At 38.8% G+C, this 18,724-nt stretch overlaps 1 protein-coding gene across 2 annotated transcripts in view; it reads left to right on the forward strand.

Moving 5' to 3' along the window:
* The first annotated feature begins 2,588 nt into the window (after window positions 1–2,588).
* The window catches only part of LOC149813065 (protein VERNALIZATION 1-like), a 32,730-nt gene continuing 16,594 nt past the window's right edge, over window positions 2,589–18,724 (forward strand). For both annotated transcript variants that reach the window (XM_089991651.1, XM_089991650.1), the window contains exon 1: window positions 2,589–2,936. In XM_089991651.1, the coding sequence (XP_089847777.1) occupies window positions 2,752–2,936 (185 nt within the window). In that variant the 5' untranslated portion in view covers window positions 2,589–2,751. The remainder of the gene's footprint in view (window positions 2,937–18,724) is intronic.

Here is an 18,724-nt window from a genome sequence, read left to right on the forward strand (position 1 = left end):
CCTGCTTATACTACATATAGTTGCACATAAGTAAGCGTACAAACGGATATCCACTTTTATCGCCAAATGTGATTTCATGTACTCATCATCGATCAAGACTTTGTTTGGCGAAAGAAACTCCTATTGGAAAGGTTTCGTTCTTCATGCAAAATCGCTTTTACGTAAATACCTAAGTCACTTGTGCATGGCCTAGCTAAGGCTTGGGTTTCTAACAAACCATGATAGATGAAAAGTATGCACAATAGTGCACATCTATCCTCGATTAAGCTTTGTGTTTCCTTTGTTAAAGAGCGAAAGTGTTGCCAAATTTTCTCAAAAGACTCTCATTGTCCTTAAAAGAGCACAACACTTTCTCCATCAAAGAGATGAGGTACTGTCAAATTTTCTGAAAGGTGCTCACCGAGCTTAGAAAGAGCATAGTGCTTTCTTCATCAAACATAGGCAGTGCTGCCAAAATTCTAACACGTTACTTTTTATAAATTAAGAGGATCGTCACGCTTCCTCCATCAAGCAGAGAAAGTGCTGTCAAAATTTCTGGCAAAATACTTGTCTGAGCTAGTTTGATTGGCACGATGATGCCCCTGTTATAGGAACTCTGCCTGAATGGTTCGTTCTACCGACGTCTTCAAGGACACCGTACTCGTAAGGGCCGATGCACCAAAGTATCCATTGCACCTTGACTAGACAAGTACTCATTGCAGCTACATATGCTGAGAAATCTATCCAAGGTGATCTTCATCTATGCATACGCATGTAAAATACTGTTATACAACATTACTTGTAAGGGCCGACGTACCGGAGTTGGTTGTCTACCCGAAAGGGGTGAATCACTCATGAAGATCGTAGATGACGATAGCGGGGTCTTGCATGCATATAAATAAAATTTAACAGTAGTTCATGCACCGTACAGGTGGCCCGTGCTTTAGAATAATGAATGGGGTTGGGGTACATATTTTTCTTAGTGCAGAATGCACTGGTTTACCCAAGTAGCATTCGAAGTCCTATAAGAACAATCATACTGTCAAACTCCTTCAAGACTTATGCTCGTCGTGGTAGACAGTGATGATACTGCAGTGAGTAACATGAATTATTTATGAACCAAACAGTTAAGGGATCTCTCTCTCTCTATATATATATATATATATATAGAGAGAGAGAGAGAGAGAGATAAATAGATAGATAGCGAGAGAGAGAGTAGGTGATAGCTATCTACCGTCAACCTATCAGGTTTTTAAAGGGTTTTCATTTAATTTGATCATTTAGATTTGTTTTGCATGCTTGATTTTATAAGGTTTAAAAATCAATGGTCTAAGATTTACATAAATATTCAAGGCATAAAAATAATATTTTTTATCAAAAAAACATCATCCAAGTATCGTTTTCTATCAAATCGATCATGTTGAAACGTCAACAGGGTCAAATTTATGAAAAACAACTTCGTTTGCTTGCACTAGGCGGGTGGTAGGCTAGAAATGGTAAGCAGCTACCACTATATATATATACTCTCCATTATAGAAATATACGTTATATATGGTTTTGAATATGACTTTTAAGTTTAAGTTCTTGTTTGCAATCTGAATCCAACTCAAAATTCATAATAGAACTATTAATTTCAAGTGAAAAAGGGGGTTTTGACCTAATTTTGACTCCAACTTTAACCTTTATTTGATTCTAACGTGGATCCATATGAATCCAAATAAGCCCAAATATATTGGTTAACTATCCAACCTACGTATGGGTTAGATTATGTGGTAGGTTTGGTTTTTACATTATGGTTCAAGTTTAGGCTGACGTCCTACTCAAGTCTGCAAATGAAGTTTTCAATTGGGTTAGAAAATATTCAGACCCTATAATATGAAACTCACTAAGAAAAGGTTATATCTATTGATTTTTGTGTGAAAAATGAGCCACGTTACCCTAAATATATTTATCATGAACTTGATCCACATTTAACCAAATCTTATGCAAAGGTGAAATATAGGTAAATTCATTTTGAATCTAGGTCTAATCCATTTGAATCACTTGTAAGTTTCCCAAATGCAAGGACTGGTAGAGGTAGGTTTTATAGAATGGTAGCTGAGAAAGACAAAAATGCGCTGTTTGCATATTTTTGCTCTTTTAGCGACAGTTTTTAAGGTTTCACCGTGAGACCTTTAGTGACAATGACCTTTAGCGGCGGTCAAAAGCCACCACGGGGAGCGCAATTACGGCAGCTTCCCACTTTTTTTCGTAACGTCTTTTCAATAAATAAAAGTAAAATACTAATTTCTAGATCGTAACACAAGGTCGTACCTAACATGACATTTCAGGCAAAAGGTAAGACTATCAAAAAAATTACCCAAAAAAGATAAGGCAGTGAAAATGTCTAAATCCGTGCAGTCGTACATCTACCCGAAAGCGACAGATGCCTAAGCTGGAGGATCTGTGACCACAAGTCCCGCACTAACGAAATGTGCTAGTACCCTCACCCAATCAAAACTCGACAGCAAAACTGTCCTGCACCCACGACCTTTTCCCTCCACCGGTACCCTCGGAACCATCATCACTCACCCTCACCAACCTCATCCCCACCAGACCACAAAAGAAAATCAATCAAAGGAACCCAATCTCTCTCTCTCTCTCTCTCTCTCTCTCTCTCTCTCTCTGAATAGCAGCAAACCCTGACAGAAAAAGCTAGCTAGCTATCTCCTTTCCTTTTCTGCAATAATCTTCGATTGGGTGCTGGTCTTATTCGTCATATAAAACTAAGAAATGAGGAGAGGGAAGGTGCAGCTGAAGCGCATAGACAACAAGATCAACAGGCAGGTGACCTTCTCCAAGCGCAGGAGCGGTCTGCTCAAGAAGGCCCATGAGATCTCTGTCCTCTGCGACGCCGACGTCGGCCTCATCGTCTTCTCCACAAGGGGCAAGCTCTACCAGTACTCCACCCACTCCAGGTACGTACAGCCTCCATCCCTTGGCAGCGTTTATATATATATATATATAAAGAAATGGTTATTTGTTGCTTCGATTTGAATTGCTCGTGGGATTTAGTTCTTGATATGTGTGGATATTGAAGTAAAAAAAAATGCCAATTTATTTCATCATTTCATGATGGTGATTTCTGGAATGTTTTCTAGTGAAGAGATTTAGCATGTGGTGTCTGTGATATCTGGATACGAAATATTTCATCTTTTCTGGGACATTTATTGCTTTCATTGGTCTTTTTTTTTTAAATGTAACTGCGGATATTAGTCGCTGAATACATGAGGTTATTTAATGTGGTCTTTGTACGTGGGATTTATTGAAGACATCGGTTGGTATGTATGAGCATGGTCTTGGGGATCGATCTGTCTTGCTGTTTTCAAAATTTTCAGGATCCAGTTCGTCTTAGATCGAGTTTTCTGGGGCTTGGTCGTTACTCTCATGCTATCTTTGACGGAATAAAGTTGGTTCCGTGAGTTTCTCATGTGAAAATTAGAGTTTTTTGGAACATTGAAGATGACGAATTTGTATTGCCAACTAGGTTCATTTTTAGCATTGTTTCAGCTTCCATTGGCTTATTAATTTTTTAAACATTGAAGATGACGGATCTAACGGCAACAGCATTAAGTAGGGTACACTAGTTTATATTATCACACACTATTATAAGGGGGACTGGGTCTTAAATAACCATCTTAGGTGTACTTTGCAACTGCTCTTTTTTAGAATCATCCTTTTTATGGTACTAATAAAGGAAAGGGTACTTAAGTCTTTGCAACTGCATAACGCTAACGGATGTTGATAAACATGGGGATACGAGCTGCACATGATTACATACATGGCGCTCATTGGGACCGGAACACAAGATATAGTTAACAGCCTGTCTTAAGGGAAAACATATAACCTGCTTTGATTATAAGATCTCTATTTAACTACCTTAGTTTTTCTCTCATAAGATCTCATCTAAATAGCTCTCTCTCTCTCGTGTGCGCTGTCTCATGAGCATTTTATGAATTCTCTTTTTTTTATGCTTCTCTCCACGATGGAATATGGATCCAGTCCTTCCACATATAATGGGTTCCATTCTACATTCAACCCTATCCATCCAATCAATGGCTAGGATTCATCCACATTTTCACCTGGATGTAACTAATCCTAGCCGTCCAGATGACGGCTATGATCCCTATGTCAAAGGACTGGATCTTATGCTTCCTTGATGTGGGGACTTTCCTATGGACATGCATGCAGCTCTATCTCGTCCATGCATGAGTGTGCTGACGCCTCTCCCTCTATTGCACGTGTCAGGTGTTCAACGGCCTTGCAAAATATGTTGATCCTCCGCGGATGATGACAAGCACCATTAGGCATTTGCAAGTGGGTGGCTCACGTGACCACCACCTTCCATGTTTTATATATAATGCATTCTTCCTTTTATATATTACACAAAATATATATTATCCATAAAAATATATATTTTATCTATGTCGAGCCCAGTTGAACACCTTGTGTTTGGGCTTGACTCATTTAAGCTAAACCAGCTCGCCAACTATACAAACTGATCATGAACGATGACGAGTAGAAACAAGCCTAATCACGAGCTGCTCGGTTCGTTTTACCAGCCCTACCTATGGCTATGAGGCCCTCCATGATAGCCTTTCATTTGCTACAATGAATCGACCATATAGCTCAAGCCGGCCTCTACATCTTTATCACCCATATGTTGTTGTCATATATTGATGGCCATATATTTTGATTTACAAGAAGGGTGACTGGCCTATTGTTAGCCAAGATCATCCATTACGTATGTTGGTGGAAGTGTGGACCATTTTACCATCAATTGATAGTACACAAGACCATGCACTTCAATGATGGTTGACACAGTGTACAGCCTGTCAGCTTTGGAGCCTAACAGAAGATGGAGGGGCAGCACACTCAAAGTGTGCAATGTCATTGCACCTGCCTATAAACTAAGGTACTCAATCCAATCGATGGATGCCACGTATCCCCATCTCGGAAGTGTGGAATTTGTGGCATCCAGACATTCGCCCAAGTACTGGATCTGCAGATAGCGTTTTTTAATCAAAGATAAAAAACAATGAAAAAAAAAAGAGCAGAGAATTTCCCTAGATGATATTGAATTCTAGTATAAACATCCAAAGGTGGGAATTGTATAAATATTTTTGCAAATTGAGAATCTAGTCTACGAAGCCAAAGGCTCATATACGGAAGTGCATATTTAGGTCTAAAGAGGTATGACTTTAATAATTGGAATGGTTGTGGCCTTAAGTTTGGAAACTTGTTTTTTCATGTTTCTTTTTCTTCTTCTTTTTTAAGGGAAGTCTAGAAAGTGGTATTAGGTAGAGAATGAAAAGAAATGGCTTGGCCAACTTTATTGAGAAAGCAATATATGATGCGATACGAAATTGATATTGCAGATCTTGGGTTTAAAGATAAGTGTGGTTGATCATGGCATAGTGATAGTAAGTTTTAGTAAAAGGATTGACTGGATTTAGGTGTTAGTCCAATGCAGCCTTACCAGATAAGGCATAGCTTTTCCAGCCTGGATTGTACAATTTATACTATATTTGAACTATGAGATGTGTATCCTTGGATGTAGCTAATACATCTGAAGGGAATACCTTTTATATCCAAATGTCAATTTGAATATTAGGTTTGACGATGCAATCACACACACACACGAGAAAACTCAAGAGCACACAATTTTAAGTGGTCAAGTGAAGGGTCTCTCTCTCTCAAACTCCCAACATTCAACAAGAGACAGGTCCATGCATTTATATTAAGTTGGTTGTTTTGTTACATCTTTGAGAGGGATACAATATCTCTTAGCGTTTTGGCAAGTCCCAATGTTTTAGAAGTTCTTTCAGATCTTCAATTTTTTAATAAACTTCCAAATAAAAATAAAAGGTATTTTTACGTAATTTTATCGTATTGACCTGGAATGCGAAACAAAAAGATTTCACAGAGTCAATTGTACTTATGATGCATATATCCTCAGGGATATACGCTTAAAACATTCAAGGAGTCATATTGCACTCATTTGGCAAAATGGGAGAATTTAGCAAAGACAATTTGCTTCACCTTGTCAAGACGAAGAGAATGGCGTACTCACTTTTTTCACAAAAAGTATCAGTAAAACTTTAAAAATACACAGGCCCCACGTAAATATCTTGTGGGTCCTACAAAAATATCCCATAGAAATATCTAGGTGGGCCTCACATAAGACATATTCATCCTTATCCAAAAAAGGTAAGGAGAAATTGAGAAGAAGAGGTATGTTTATCCTTTGAAGTAGGGCCCACACCCAAAATCTATAAATAAGACCCCCACCCCCCTTTTATAAAGCATCACCCTTTCTCTCTCTAGCTTTCTCTCTTCTCTCCCTTCTCTCTCGTCTTTCTCTATCTTAGTTCTAGCCTAGGTCAAGCCTATTTGACCTGAATCAAGCCCACTTGAGGTGAGATTGGACTTGACTAATCTAGAATCATCCCACTTGGATCATACCTTGTATGACTTGTGAAATAAAAAATTTTGTTTTGGATTCAAGTTGGATCCGACCGAGTCCACACAACATCGTTGCACACCTCCCTTCGCTGACTCGCTTGCTGAATCCCTCCTCACATTGGCGCAACCCGACCCCATCTCTCATCTCTCTCTCCCTCCCCGTCTCTCATCTCTCTCTTGTTCACGCCGGAGCTCCCTTCCCTCGCCAAAAAACCTCCTTACACCCTAAGGTACGCTACTCTCCTCCTCTTCTATCTCTCATTTTTTTGTTGTCAGCAAGAGGGCACCACCCTCCTGCACCCCCTCTCCTCCCTCTCACTAGCTCCTCTTCGAAGCCATCCCCCCCCCCCTTTCTCTCCCCTCTTCTTGGTGGTGGTGGCGGCACCGCCACCCTGTCAGAAGCAACGACACCACACGGGTGCCGCTACTTATTTGTTCTCCCTCTGTTTTCCTCCCTGTTTTTCAGTAGGCCCACCTGCCGTGGGCCACCCTTGCCCCCTTCCGACTCTCCTTGAGTCACCTTATCGAGTTGTGCTTGTTTTGAACCAAGCCTAGCCCAGTTCTCTCAGCTGGAGGACCGAGCCTAGGCTAGAACCTGTCTGGTTTGAGGGCCAGGCCCAACTCGGCCTGGTAGTCAAGCCCCCTGTTTCCCTAAAGGGGGCAACAACCTAACGATTGCTACTCTCTTTCTTCTTTGTGTGTTTTTTGGCAAGCCGAAAGTGGGCAGGCACCCCCTGTCGCACCCCTCTCAGTCAAGCTGAGCTCCGATAGGGCCAGCCCCTGTCGCACCCCCCTTTGTGCTTCCCTCTCAGCCAAGCCTTCTCCTGTCGTAAGATTGGGACCAAGCCGAGCTCGGCCTGACCATCGAGCCCACCACCTCCCATTGGTCGCGTAGCCAGTCAAGTTAAGCTCGGCTACAATTGAGCTCAGCTCGATCTCTACTTTTAGACCAAGCCGGCTCAGTTAGCAAACTAAGTCTGGCTTAGTCGAGCTTTACCCTCGCCTCTTGTATCGAGCTCGACTTGAACTGGGTTCGGGTTTGACGCTTGCGATGTAATTATCGCCCCGATAATTTTTTAATACTATCATTTATTCAACACAACGTAATCTTTTAGCATTTTACACCGGTATAACAGACATGACACGCTCACCAAGGCATGAGCCCTTAAAAACCTACGCTCAGAATCATCAATGAGTCTGACCATCTCTGTGGTAGAGGAAAGTTGCATACGAGGACAAATAACAACATACTTCTAACTTATATATATATATATATATATATATATATATATATATATATATATATATATATATGCTTTTAACTGAAGAACGCAGTTTTGCATATTCTTGTTTATTTAAATTTTATGTCATTTACTTTGTCACCCCACTATTATGTGTACATGTTACTACTTTATTTAGTACATCGTGCATTGCTTTAGTTAAAAGCAATAAGATTTGAACTCTACACCCATTGAGCCAAGCTGATCTAGCTTGTTTACAAAAATAATATATTGTTCTAAAGCTGGAATCAATAAGAATTTGAACTTGAAACCTTTTGTTTTCAAGCCAAACACTTCAACCACTTATCATATACTATAATATGTTACGTAAAATATTTTTAAAAAGAATTACTATTACCTAACGAGCTCATGCACTTGTTAATTTGTTTCTGCTCACTAAGCCTATTTTATCGGTTTGAATGAACTTTTTATTAGTGGATTTTCTCGTTTCTCGACCCTAGTGGTACATCCAGTCAACCACCAAAGCTCCATTTCTGTTGATAATCATTACATGTTGCACGGTAATTAGGGGTGGCAATCGTGTCGGGTTGGCGGGTCAGCATACCTCAACCCGAACCCGACCCGTTTAATAAACGGGTAACCCGACACGACCCGCCAACCCATTTAATAAATGGGTTGGGTCGGGTAAACGGGTTCTCATGTTCGCGGGTCAGGCTGGCGGGTCGACGGGTTGGCGGGTTGGGTTGGCGGGTCGGGTTGGCATACGGGTTGGCGGGTTGACCCACCCGCCTCACCCGTTTATTAAACGGGTCAGCCGGGTTGGCGGGTTGGCATACCCCCAACCCGAACCCGACCTGTTTAATAAACGGGTTACGCGGGTCGACCAGTTTATTAAACGGGTTGGCTTAAGCCCAACCCGAACCCGCCTAAGAGGGGGGTTGGCGGGTCTTGTCAGGTTTTGCCACCCCTAACGGTAATATTGTTAGCACCTTATACTAAAGCATTGGTCATTACTGTATCAAATATGAGCAGGCCCACCACATAAAAGAGAAAGGTACGATTTCTTGCAGTTAAGGCTGCCAAAGGACGGAGTTCGTATCGGGGACCAACCTGACGCAAATGCAAATACCTGGTAGGGGCATAAAAAATGCCGACTCAAATATTATTTTGGTCGACCCAAACCCAGTAATATGTGGGTCGAGTTAGGGTTGTGATTTTTGTCAAGTATCTAACCAGCATTGGCTTGACTGGAGAGTATTTATATCTATTTTTGTTAAAAATAAGTTCCTTAAATTATATGGAACCTGGTTTGAGATTTCTTTTCCTTGACCCAACAAAACTTGAACCCAAGATCCGACTAGTTATTTGGGCAACTATGGGTACACGCTGATGGGTCGTATACCCAACCAGCTGACAACCCTAGCAGTACCTCTCTCTCTCTCTCTCTCTATATATATATATATATATATATATATATATATTCTCTCTATATATATATATATATATTAAAATATTATTTTTTGACTCATGAAATTTTAGTGCATTGTGGACCATTAATTTTTGCTGCTCTTAAAAAGCCTGCATATGTCACAACATATGATTCAAAACAAATTTCCCACTAAATAAACATCGTAGATATCACATCCATAAGATTTAATTTACAAAAAAAAAATCTAAAACCTATGATTTTCAGTTCAATAGTTCTATATAATTTGGTGCACCAAATATTAACTCATATATATATATATATATGTGTGTTATTGTCTACTGTATGCACAATCTAGTTGGAAAATCATAGGTGCAAGTTGTGTCCACTCAATCTGTCCTCGTAGATGTATTCTGTATGGTTTATTTGCTAGGTATTGCACTTTGAACCATATTTTTCACTATAAAAATATGATTTTTTATCATAAAATTTTGATACATTGTGAGCCATTGATTTTTGAAGCCATTGGAAAACTGTCTTATTTCACAACTAGATCAAAACTTGTTTTATACAAAGAAAACTATATATATATATACATATATATAGATAGAGAGAGAGAGAGAGAGGAAGGTATAAACCATCCAAACCACTTTCTAAAATCAAATTTAAAAATGTTTTTTGGTAAATATGACCGTACAGATGCAATATCCATAGTCCTCCTCTTATGGCAAATTTTTTTAATGTGTACGTAGGATTTTATAATGTGCTAAAACCAATAGTTGAAAATTTTTGAAGTTTTCTAGATCCTAAAAATCCAATCTATGCATAAAAAAATTTCATAATAAGAGTCATTTCTTAAGTTTTTTTCATGAAGATCACATCCATGCGGTTGGATTTTCCAAAAAATGCCTTTAAATATGATTTTTAAAAGTGGTTTGAATGGTTTGTACATTCACGGAACTATTGAATACAAATCACCTTTTCATATTTTTTTGAATTTTTGGTAAATCAGACAAGATATGATCTACAAATTCTTTTTAGTAGAAAATGAGTTTTACATCATGTCAATGTAGCGTGTAAGCAGTTTTTTTAAAGGCTTCAAAAATCAATGGCCCACAATGCACTAAATTTTACAACTCAAAAAATAATATTTTCAGATCAAAATCACATGATTCAAGGTTTGATTCTTAGCAAACAAACCATGTTGAACACATCTTTGTGGTTAGATTGGGTCAATAAAGCTTGAACCTATGATTTCCAACACAATAGTTATATGCCTTTAATAGCACCAAATATTAACTATATATATATATATATATATATATATATATATATATATATATATATATATATATATATATATATATATATATATGTGTGTGTGTTAGTAACTTAGTAATGATACAATGTTCTTGGAGCACCTACTCCCTTTAATTAACTTGTGATGCACTTTAAATATGGTTGTGTTGCACTTTAAATATGTAACCAGCTTACTTAAACGGTAGTTGCATACTGTCCAAATTTCAAAGAAAAACTAAGGTAGGGTTTACTTCCTTAAATGACTCTTTATTTCTTTCTCACACACATGCATACGTGGATCTCTCACACATGACACGGATGATGGCATGTGAGCACATGCATCTATGTCTATGCATGGCACCTCTTAGTTTGTGCAACATATATCATGGGATATATCAAGGATTACAAGAATTACCCAGTCAAACAATGCCTTAATCTAGTGTGAAGCTTTTTTATTTTTTTAAATTTGTTGCAACAAAATTTTTTTATTTTTTAATGAACTTTTGTAAACTGGTGTAGGGTGCACGTAAGTGTTTTCAAAAGAGGAATACTTTACAAAAGAGAATTTTTTTGGAAGTCCAAAGGTCGTTAGACATGGATGCATGTGCTCACATGCCATCATCCATGTCATGTTTTTATGAGAGAAAGAGAGAGATCACGTGTGTGAGAGATAGCTATTTAAGAAAGTAAACCCCACCTATGAATGTGAAGAGAGTCATTTAAGAAAGTAAACCCTATCTTAAATTAGTTTTCCTTTTAATGAGAATTTGGAAAACATGAAGCTACCATTTAAGTAAGCTGCATGCACATTTAAAGTGTAATACAACCATATTTAAAGTGCATCATAGTTGTTGGATCTCAAAAAATTCAACGGCTAATAAAAGAGAGTAGATGCTCCGGGAGCACCATATCATTAATATATATATGGGTCGAGCTAGGAATTTAAATAAGGGTGGCACAAATGTGCAGTAAAAAGAAGAAAAAAACACAAAAAAACTTAGAATTATAATAAAATCAAACAAGAAATCATGATTAATGCTAATTGAAAAACAAAACAAAGAAAACCAAAAAATCCTCCTAGAAATCAAATCTAGAATGATTATTATTTCTAATTTAAAAAACAGAGAAAATGATTGAAACCCTAATTAGACATTTATTTCATTCGAAATAATGCAAATCAAAAACCTAAATCATAACAAAATCATATATTTTTCATCTATGCTAATTGATAAAAAAACACTCATATTCTAACCAAAATCAAACATTCATTGTTCATGGATTCATGCCTAATACTAATTAAAAATATAAAATCACTTAAAAATCCTAAAATCATGATTACATTTATGTTATTTGAAAAATCAAATCAAAACCTTAATTCCTAAAAACATCATAGATTATGCACTTATGCTATTTGATAAAAAAATCTTAATGTTTTAACCAAAATAAAGCATTCATTATTAATGAATTCATGCCTAATGATAATTAGAAACCAAAACAAGTAAAACCCTAAAAGGCCAAAACGATAACTAAACATTTATCACATTTAAAAAACCCAAATTAAAACCCTAAATCCTAACAAACATCATTCATAGATATGCTATTTAAAAAAAGCAAAAGCCCTACAAAATTCCAACCAAATCAGGAATGCATTCATCAAATCATGTAACATTGATTGAAAAAAAAAAACATAGATATACCTAATTAAATACTCATGTCATTTGAACAACCAAACTAAAAATCATTCATGCTTTTAAGAACCTAAACAAAACCCTTAATTAAATATTCATGCTATTAACAAAATAATTAAATCACCTAAACACTAACAGTCATCCATTATGCTAATTAAAAAAACTTAGAATCAAAACCCTATTAAGCAAAAAAATTAATGGATTACCCAACAAGTTTTTTTTGGGACCCATCTAAGAAAAAGAAGAGGAAGACCCAGCCACTTAGGGGTGCCCATTGGAGGGCAAATTGCCGAACACAATCCAACAGAGTTTTGGGAGGGAGAGAGAGAGAGACCTCAAGGGTTGTACGCACTGCCACTGGTACTACTCGACAATCAAATGGTTGGGCCACCGGACTTGGGCTTATGGTGGCTGTGGGGTCGAGAGGAGGCCAGAGAACGAGAGAGGCTGGAGGGCGAGAGAGAGGGTTGGGATTCCTGTGGTTCTGCACTATGGGGTTATAGGGAGGGCAGGAGGGCGTGTGTGTGCGTGCACGCAAAAGAGAGAGAGAGAGGTTAGGGTATCGGGGGGGGTGGAGAGCTGAAAGGGTCATGCTCAGCCCCCCTTGGGTTGGGGTCGTCGAAAATGAGTGCCCCACCCTGATCCGGGTCAGGGTGGGTACTACTCACAAACCCTACCTTGACCCTTACCCCTTTTGGGGATTTTTGTGTGTCAGGGTGGGCACGTGCCCACCCTCCCCACAATGAGGCTCGCCCCCTCTCTCTCTCTCTCTCTCTCAGAGAGAAGCATGTAACAGTGGACGCACAATGTTCACTGTTATTCGACTGGTACCCCGTGGATCAGCGGCAGTGATTTTTTTTTTGTGTTATCAAGGGATTTAGCGGCAGTTGCGACCACCACTAAATCTTTTTTTTTTTGCCCAAGTCATTAGCGACCACTGCTAATGACCCTATATCTCAAACAAATGCACGGAGGAGCCATCCGGTGTTACAGTCTCTCTCTCTCTCTCTCTCTCTCTCTCTCTCTCTCTCTCTCTCTCTCTCTCTCTCTCTATATATATATATATATATATATATATATATATATATATATATAGAGAGAGAGAGAGAGAGAGAGAGAGAGAGAGAAAAAGAGAGTGTGTGTGTATGTAGGGGATGGCAGTGGAGCGGGGGACAACGGGGCTCCGCCCCACCCCGCCCCGTCCCAATCCCCGCCTAGCTCCACCCCGCCCCGTCCCCAATCTTTTAAGGGATGACTATAGACTAAGGGGAAACGGGGCCCCGCCCCGTCTCGCCCCCCCCCCCCCCCCCCCCCCCCCGTTTGGACTGGGGATGGAAGACACGAAATGGGGATGGAGGCGAGGGTGGAGGTTGAAATTCATCCCCGTGCGGGGATGGAGACGGGGATGAAGGTTCGGATTTTGAAACGGGGTGGGGGTGGAGACCTTGTCCCCCGCCCCGGTCCACTGCCATCCCTATGTGTATGTCGATTGCACATAGGGGTGGTCGGGCTAGGCTAGCCCGAAACAAATCAGGGCATGATTGTTCGGGCTCAAGTATTAAGAGTGAGCCCAAAACCCACCAAATATATATATATATATATATATATATATATAGAGAGAGAGAGAGAGAGAGAGAGAGAGAGAGAACTGAAAATATTAGGCCCCATTTCTCGTTCTGCTCCATAGGTTTCAAGTGTTTTATGAGAGAACTGAACCGTTAGATGTGTTTAGCTTGCTCGATTTAGTGGAAATCTACTCTTGAATCATGTTTTTTTTATGAGAAAACATATTTTTATGAGCCAAGAAACCTTCACTGTTTTTAATTTTGTTTTTACTGTTTTCTGTTTATTGTGACTGCTTTGTTTTCGACTCTGTTATCAGCCTATAATGGGTGTGATATCTCATCACACCCATTCATACGTTCTCTGTGGTTCATTCTGCTGAATCAATAATATTGATTCTTCTTTCTAAAAAAAAGGACTTAGCTGACGCGATCATTTATGAGGCTTTATTTGAACTCATTTGAACCTTTCAATTCCTTGAAAAAGACAGTTCACGCGGCCATCCCTCAAAGATTATGATTGTCTATAAGTTTGTCAAGTTCCTTGCAAGTTTATGGTTGACATGGGAATAAGGACATACAAAGATAATCAAACCTAAAAAGCAAGTTTGCAACCATCATTCTTAAATAATAATAATAATAATACATGCGGCAATAGCTCAAGTTTCACCTTGCTCAATGCATAGCGTGAAAAAACAGAGTGAACTACGTCCTACTTTTCCATGATAGGAATGCCATCGTTGGACTATGCTATGTTGTGTTGGTATCTTAATATCATACACTCATTGATGGCCTCTCTCTCTCTCTCTCTCTCTCTCTCTCTCTCTCTCTCTCTCTCTCTCTCTCTCTCTCTCTCTCTCTTACCAACAAAATTTTGGAAGCAATTTACTTAGTATGTATTGGGAGTTTTCTTTTGTCCTTTCTTTTCCTAGGAGAACATTATTTGTTGTTATATATGTTGGGTCACTGGTTCGGCAAACACATTGCCTCCCTCAAATGGCGGTGGCCCTGCGTAAAGATAGGAAAACAGAGAACAAAAATGCAGGGAAACTCATACCTGATCCAGCCATTAGCAGTTTGTGGTTACTGGAGATGGAGGTCGTCGGAGGTTCTCTGCTCAGCCAAGCTGCAGCTACCATAAGCGCAAGCTTCCTCAGGCAGCCGATGAGTAAACCTGTATTCCCCGTATCAGGGTCGCTCATGATACCCTGTATTTATAAAGTATAGGGTGAGAACGGTTTGCGTAACCATTCCCCCTTATCCTATACCTGGTTTATCGGATGGATCATCCCTAATGTGGGGATGTATCCACATCGTGGTGGTTAATCCAACATTCTCCCACTTGATCCGACGATAAACCTTTTTAATCAGAAAACCTTATGAAAACAACTTGATGAATAGATTGGCCTTTATAATCTATTCTATAGATCCTGAGTTGAATCTCTAGTCCTTATGAGATTGACAACAACCATAATGAGAATCAAGAACTGAAAGTGATCACTTTATTTATATGCATATGTTAAAAAGAGTTTAACAATCCCATTCTCATTACATATTCGGAATATAATCCCGATGCTAGCCCTTTAGTAAGAGGATCAGTGATTAGCTCTTTGGTACCAATATTAACAATATCATTAAATGATTCTCGGTCCTTTCTTTAACAACAAAATACTTCAATTTCATATGCTTACATGACGTAGTACTTTTGTTGTTGTTCGAAAAGGACACCACAGCTTCATTATCACAGTAGACCTTCAGTGACTTCCCAATGAAATCAACCACATTTAACTGTGATACAAAGTTCTTTAACCATATAGCCTGTGAGGTAGTCTCGTACAATGTTATGAATTCTGCCTCCATGGTGTGGGCAGCAGTGGTCAGCTGCTTCCCACTCCCCCAAGAGATCGCGCCCCCAGCAAGTAAGAAAACGTACTCAATAGTAGACTTTCTACTATCAAGACATCCTCTTAAGTCCGCATTTGAGTAGCCAATGACCTCGAGGTGATCAACTTTATTATGATACATCAACATATAGTCTTTTGTCTCTTGCAAGTACCGCATGACTTTCTTGGCAGCCTTCCAATGGGGTAAACCTAGGTTAAACTGAAATTTTTCAAGCACCCCTACTACAAAAGAAATAATTGGTCGAGAACATGTCTGCGTGTACTGCAAGCTGCCAACAACTGATGCATATGGATAAGCACTCATCTGTGCTTTGTCAATATCGTTCTGTGGACAATCCTTTAGGCTCAACTTATCACATTTTGATATGGGTGTAGAACTAGAAGAACAATTTTCCATCCCATATCGCTTTAACACCTTATCTATATAGGATCTCTGGGAGAGGCCTAGAAAACCTTTTGCTCTATCTCTACGGATCTCAATGCCAAGAACATAAGCAACCTCACACATATCTTTCATATCAAAATGCGATGCAAGAAACTGTTTTGTCTCTGAAAGCAACTTTATATCATTGGTTGCAAGTAAAATGGCATCCACATACAACATCAATATAATGAACTTACTCCCACTTTCCTTAAGGTATATACATTGATTAATAATATTTTCTGTAAACTCGAAAGTCACAATGACTTGGGAAAATTTAATATACCACTGTCGGGAGACCTGTTTAAGTTCATATATTGATTTGTTAAGCTTGTAAACCAAACGATCATCTTCAGATAAACCAAGAGGTTGTTCTATGTACACCTCTTCATTCAAATCCCCGTTGAGGAACGTTGTTTTTACATCCATCTGATGTAGCTCTAAGTCATAATGAGCTACAAGGGCCAAAATTATCCTCATTGACTCCTTAGTTGAGACAGGAGAAAATATCTCATTATAGTCAATGCCCTCCATCTGGGTGAATCCTTTATCAACCAATCTTGCTTTATGTCTCTCTATGTTACCTTTGAAGTCCTTCTTGGTCTTAAAGACCCATTTACACCCTACGGGCTTTACTTCCTTAGGTATCTCGACAAGATCCCACACTTGATTTTTAGCCATAGAGTCTAACTCTTCTTTCATGACTTCTATCCAGTGCGAAGATTGTTTGCTTTCAACAACTTCCATAAAAGTCAACGGGTCATCATTCATATCTATGAAATCACCAGGCTCATGAAGGTACACCACATAATCAGGATGTATAGCAGATCTCCTAATCCTTGTGGATCTCCAAACAGGTCGTTCTTTAAGCTCAGATTGAACCTGATCATCTTGTTCGTACTTTTCTGCATTGTCCACAATAGGTTCACTTTGGATTTATGCATTAACAACTGAATGATCAACAACATCATCATTAGGAATAATAATATGGTATCTTTTAATGTTTTCCTTAACAAGTGATGAAACTAGATCTTGTACTTCCTCAAAACGAAGGCTTTAAAGTGCACTTAATTCTAATGAACCATCTTCTAGGAATTTTGCCTTATCTGTTTCAACAATTTGTGGTGAGTGAGATGGGCAATAAAGCATGTACCCTTTTGATCTTTCTGGATAACCAATGAAATATCCACTGGTTGTTCTTGAATCAAAGGCTTTAATGTGAGGGTTATACAACTCAGCCTCTGCAGGACATCTCCATATGTGCATATAAGACAGTGATGGTTTTCTACCTGTCCACAACTCATAAGGAGTTTTAGGCATAGATTCTGTAAGAACCTTATTTAAAATATGCACAGGAGACTTTAAGGCTTCACCCCACAACTTTTTGGGAAGTGTTGAATAATTCAACATAGCTCTGACCATTTCCTTAAGCGTACGATTTCTTCTTTCAGCTACACTATTCTGATAGGCACTACCAGGCATGGTATATTGAGGCACAATGCCTTTCTCTTTGAGAAATCACACTAATGGTCCTTCCCTTTGCCCCATCTCAGTAAATCTACCATAATATTTGCCACCTCTATCATACCTGACTATCTTAATAACCTTATCGGTTTGTTTCTCTACTTCTTTCTTAAATTCCTTAAACATTTGAAAAATATCAGATTTTTCAAAGATCAAGTAGAGATACATATACCGAGAATAGTCGTCAATAAAGGTGATAAAATATTTTTCGCCTGTGTAACAGGGGAAAAACGGTCTATATACATCTGTATGGACTATCTCCAATATCTCACTATTGCGTTTGACACCCTCTATATATGTGTTTGTATGCTTAGCCTTTATGCAGTCAACACATGAGTCATTGTCGGTAAAATCCAGAAATTTCAAGATTCCTTTATTTACAAGTTTCTTTATTCTCTTTTCAGATATATGACCCATCTTTCGGTGCCAAAGCATGTAAGATTTAATCCATCAGTTATTTTCAGAAATATGTAATAAATTACATTCATGAGAAACAAATGGCAAATTACCTCTCTTTTCCAACCACTTCTTATACTTCATGCAATATGCCTTCATGTGTCTCTTCTTCTTGCAAAAGAAACACTTTATGGAAACAGAGTCAAATTGCTTGCCTTGAGATGACTCATCCCCGGTTGGCTTCTTCCTAGCATTTCTCTTAAATGCATTCTTTCTTGGTCCTACCTTGGATGTATGAGAAACCATATGTGCACTTTGCACTTTCTCTCCTTTCAACGTCTCTTCTTCTTCAACACACTTGGACATAAATTCATTGAACGTCCATTCATCATTATGTGTATTGTACGAGATTTTGAAAGGTCTTTATTCCAAGGGTAAGGACGTTAGAACTAAATGCACTAGGAAAGAATCAGAGATGGCGAACTTCATGTCATTCAGCTGAGACGCTATGTTCCTCATTTTCAAAATGTGCTAGCGAATATTTCTCCCTCTAGTATATTTCATAGATATGAGCTTTGACATCAGAGTATTGGCTCTGGCCTTGTTTGAACTCACAAATTGTGCCTCAATGGCACTCAGAAATTTTCTCACAGCTCTGCGTTGTGGGATAGCACTGCAAATATTCTTAGCTAATTTAGATTGCAAAAGCAACAAGCTAAGCCTATTCGAGCGCTTCTACTTCTCAAAAGCAATCTTTTGATCAACAGTGATATGATCAGT

The sequence above is a fragment of the Nuphar pumila genome, chromosome 16 (assembly GCF_984573655.1).
Source record: "Nuphar pumila chromosome 16, dmNupPumi1.hap1.1, whole genome shotgun sequence".
Classification (NCBI taxonomy): domain Eukaryota; kingdom Viridiplantae; phylum Streptophyta; class Magnoliopsida; order Nymphaeales; family Nymphaeaceae; genus Nuphar; species Nuphar pumila.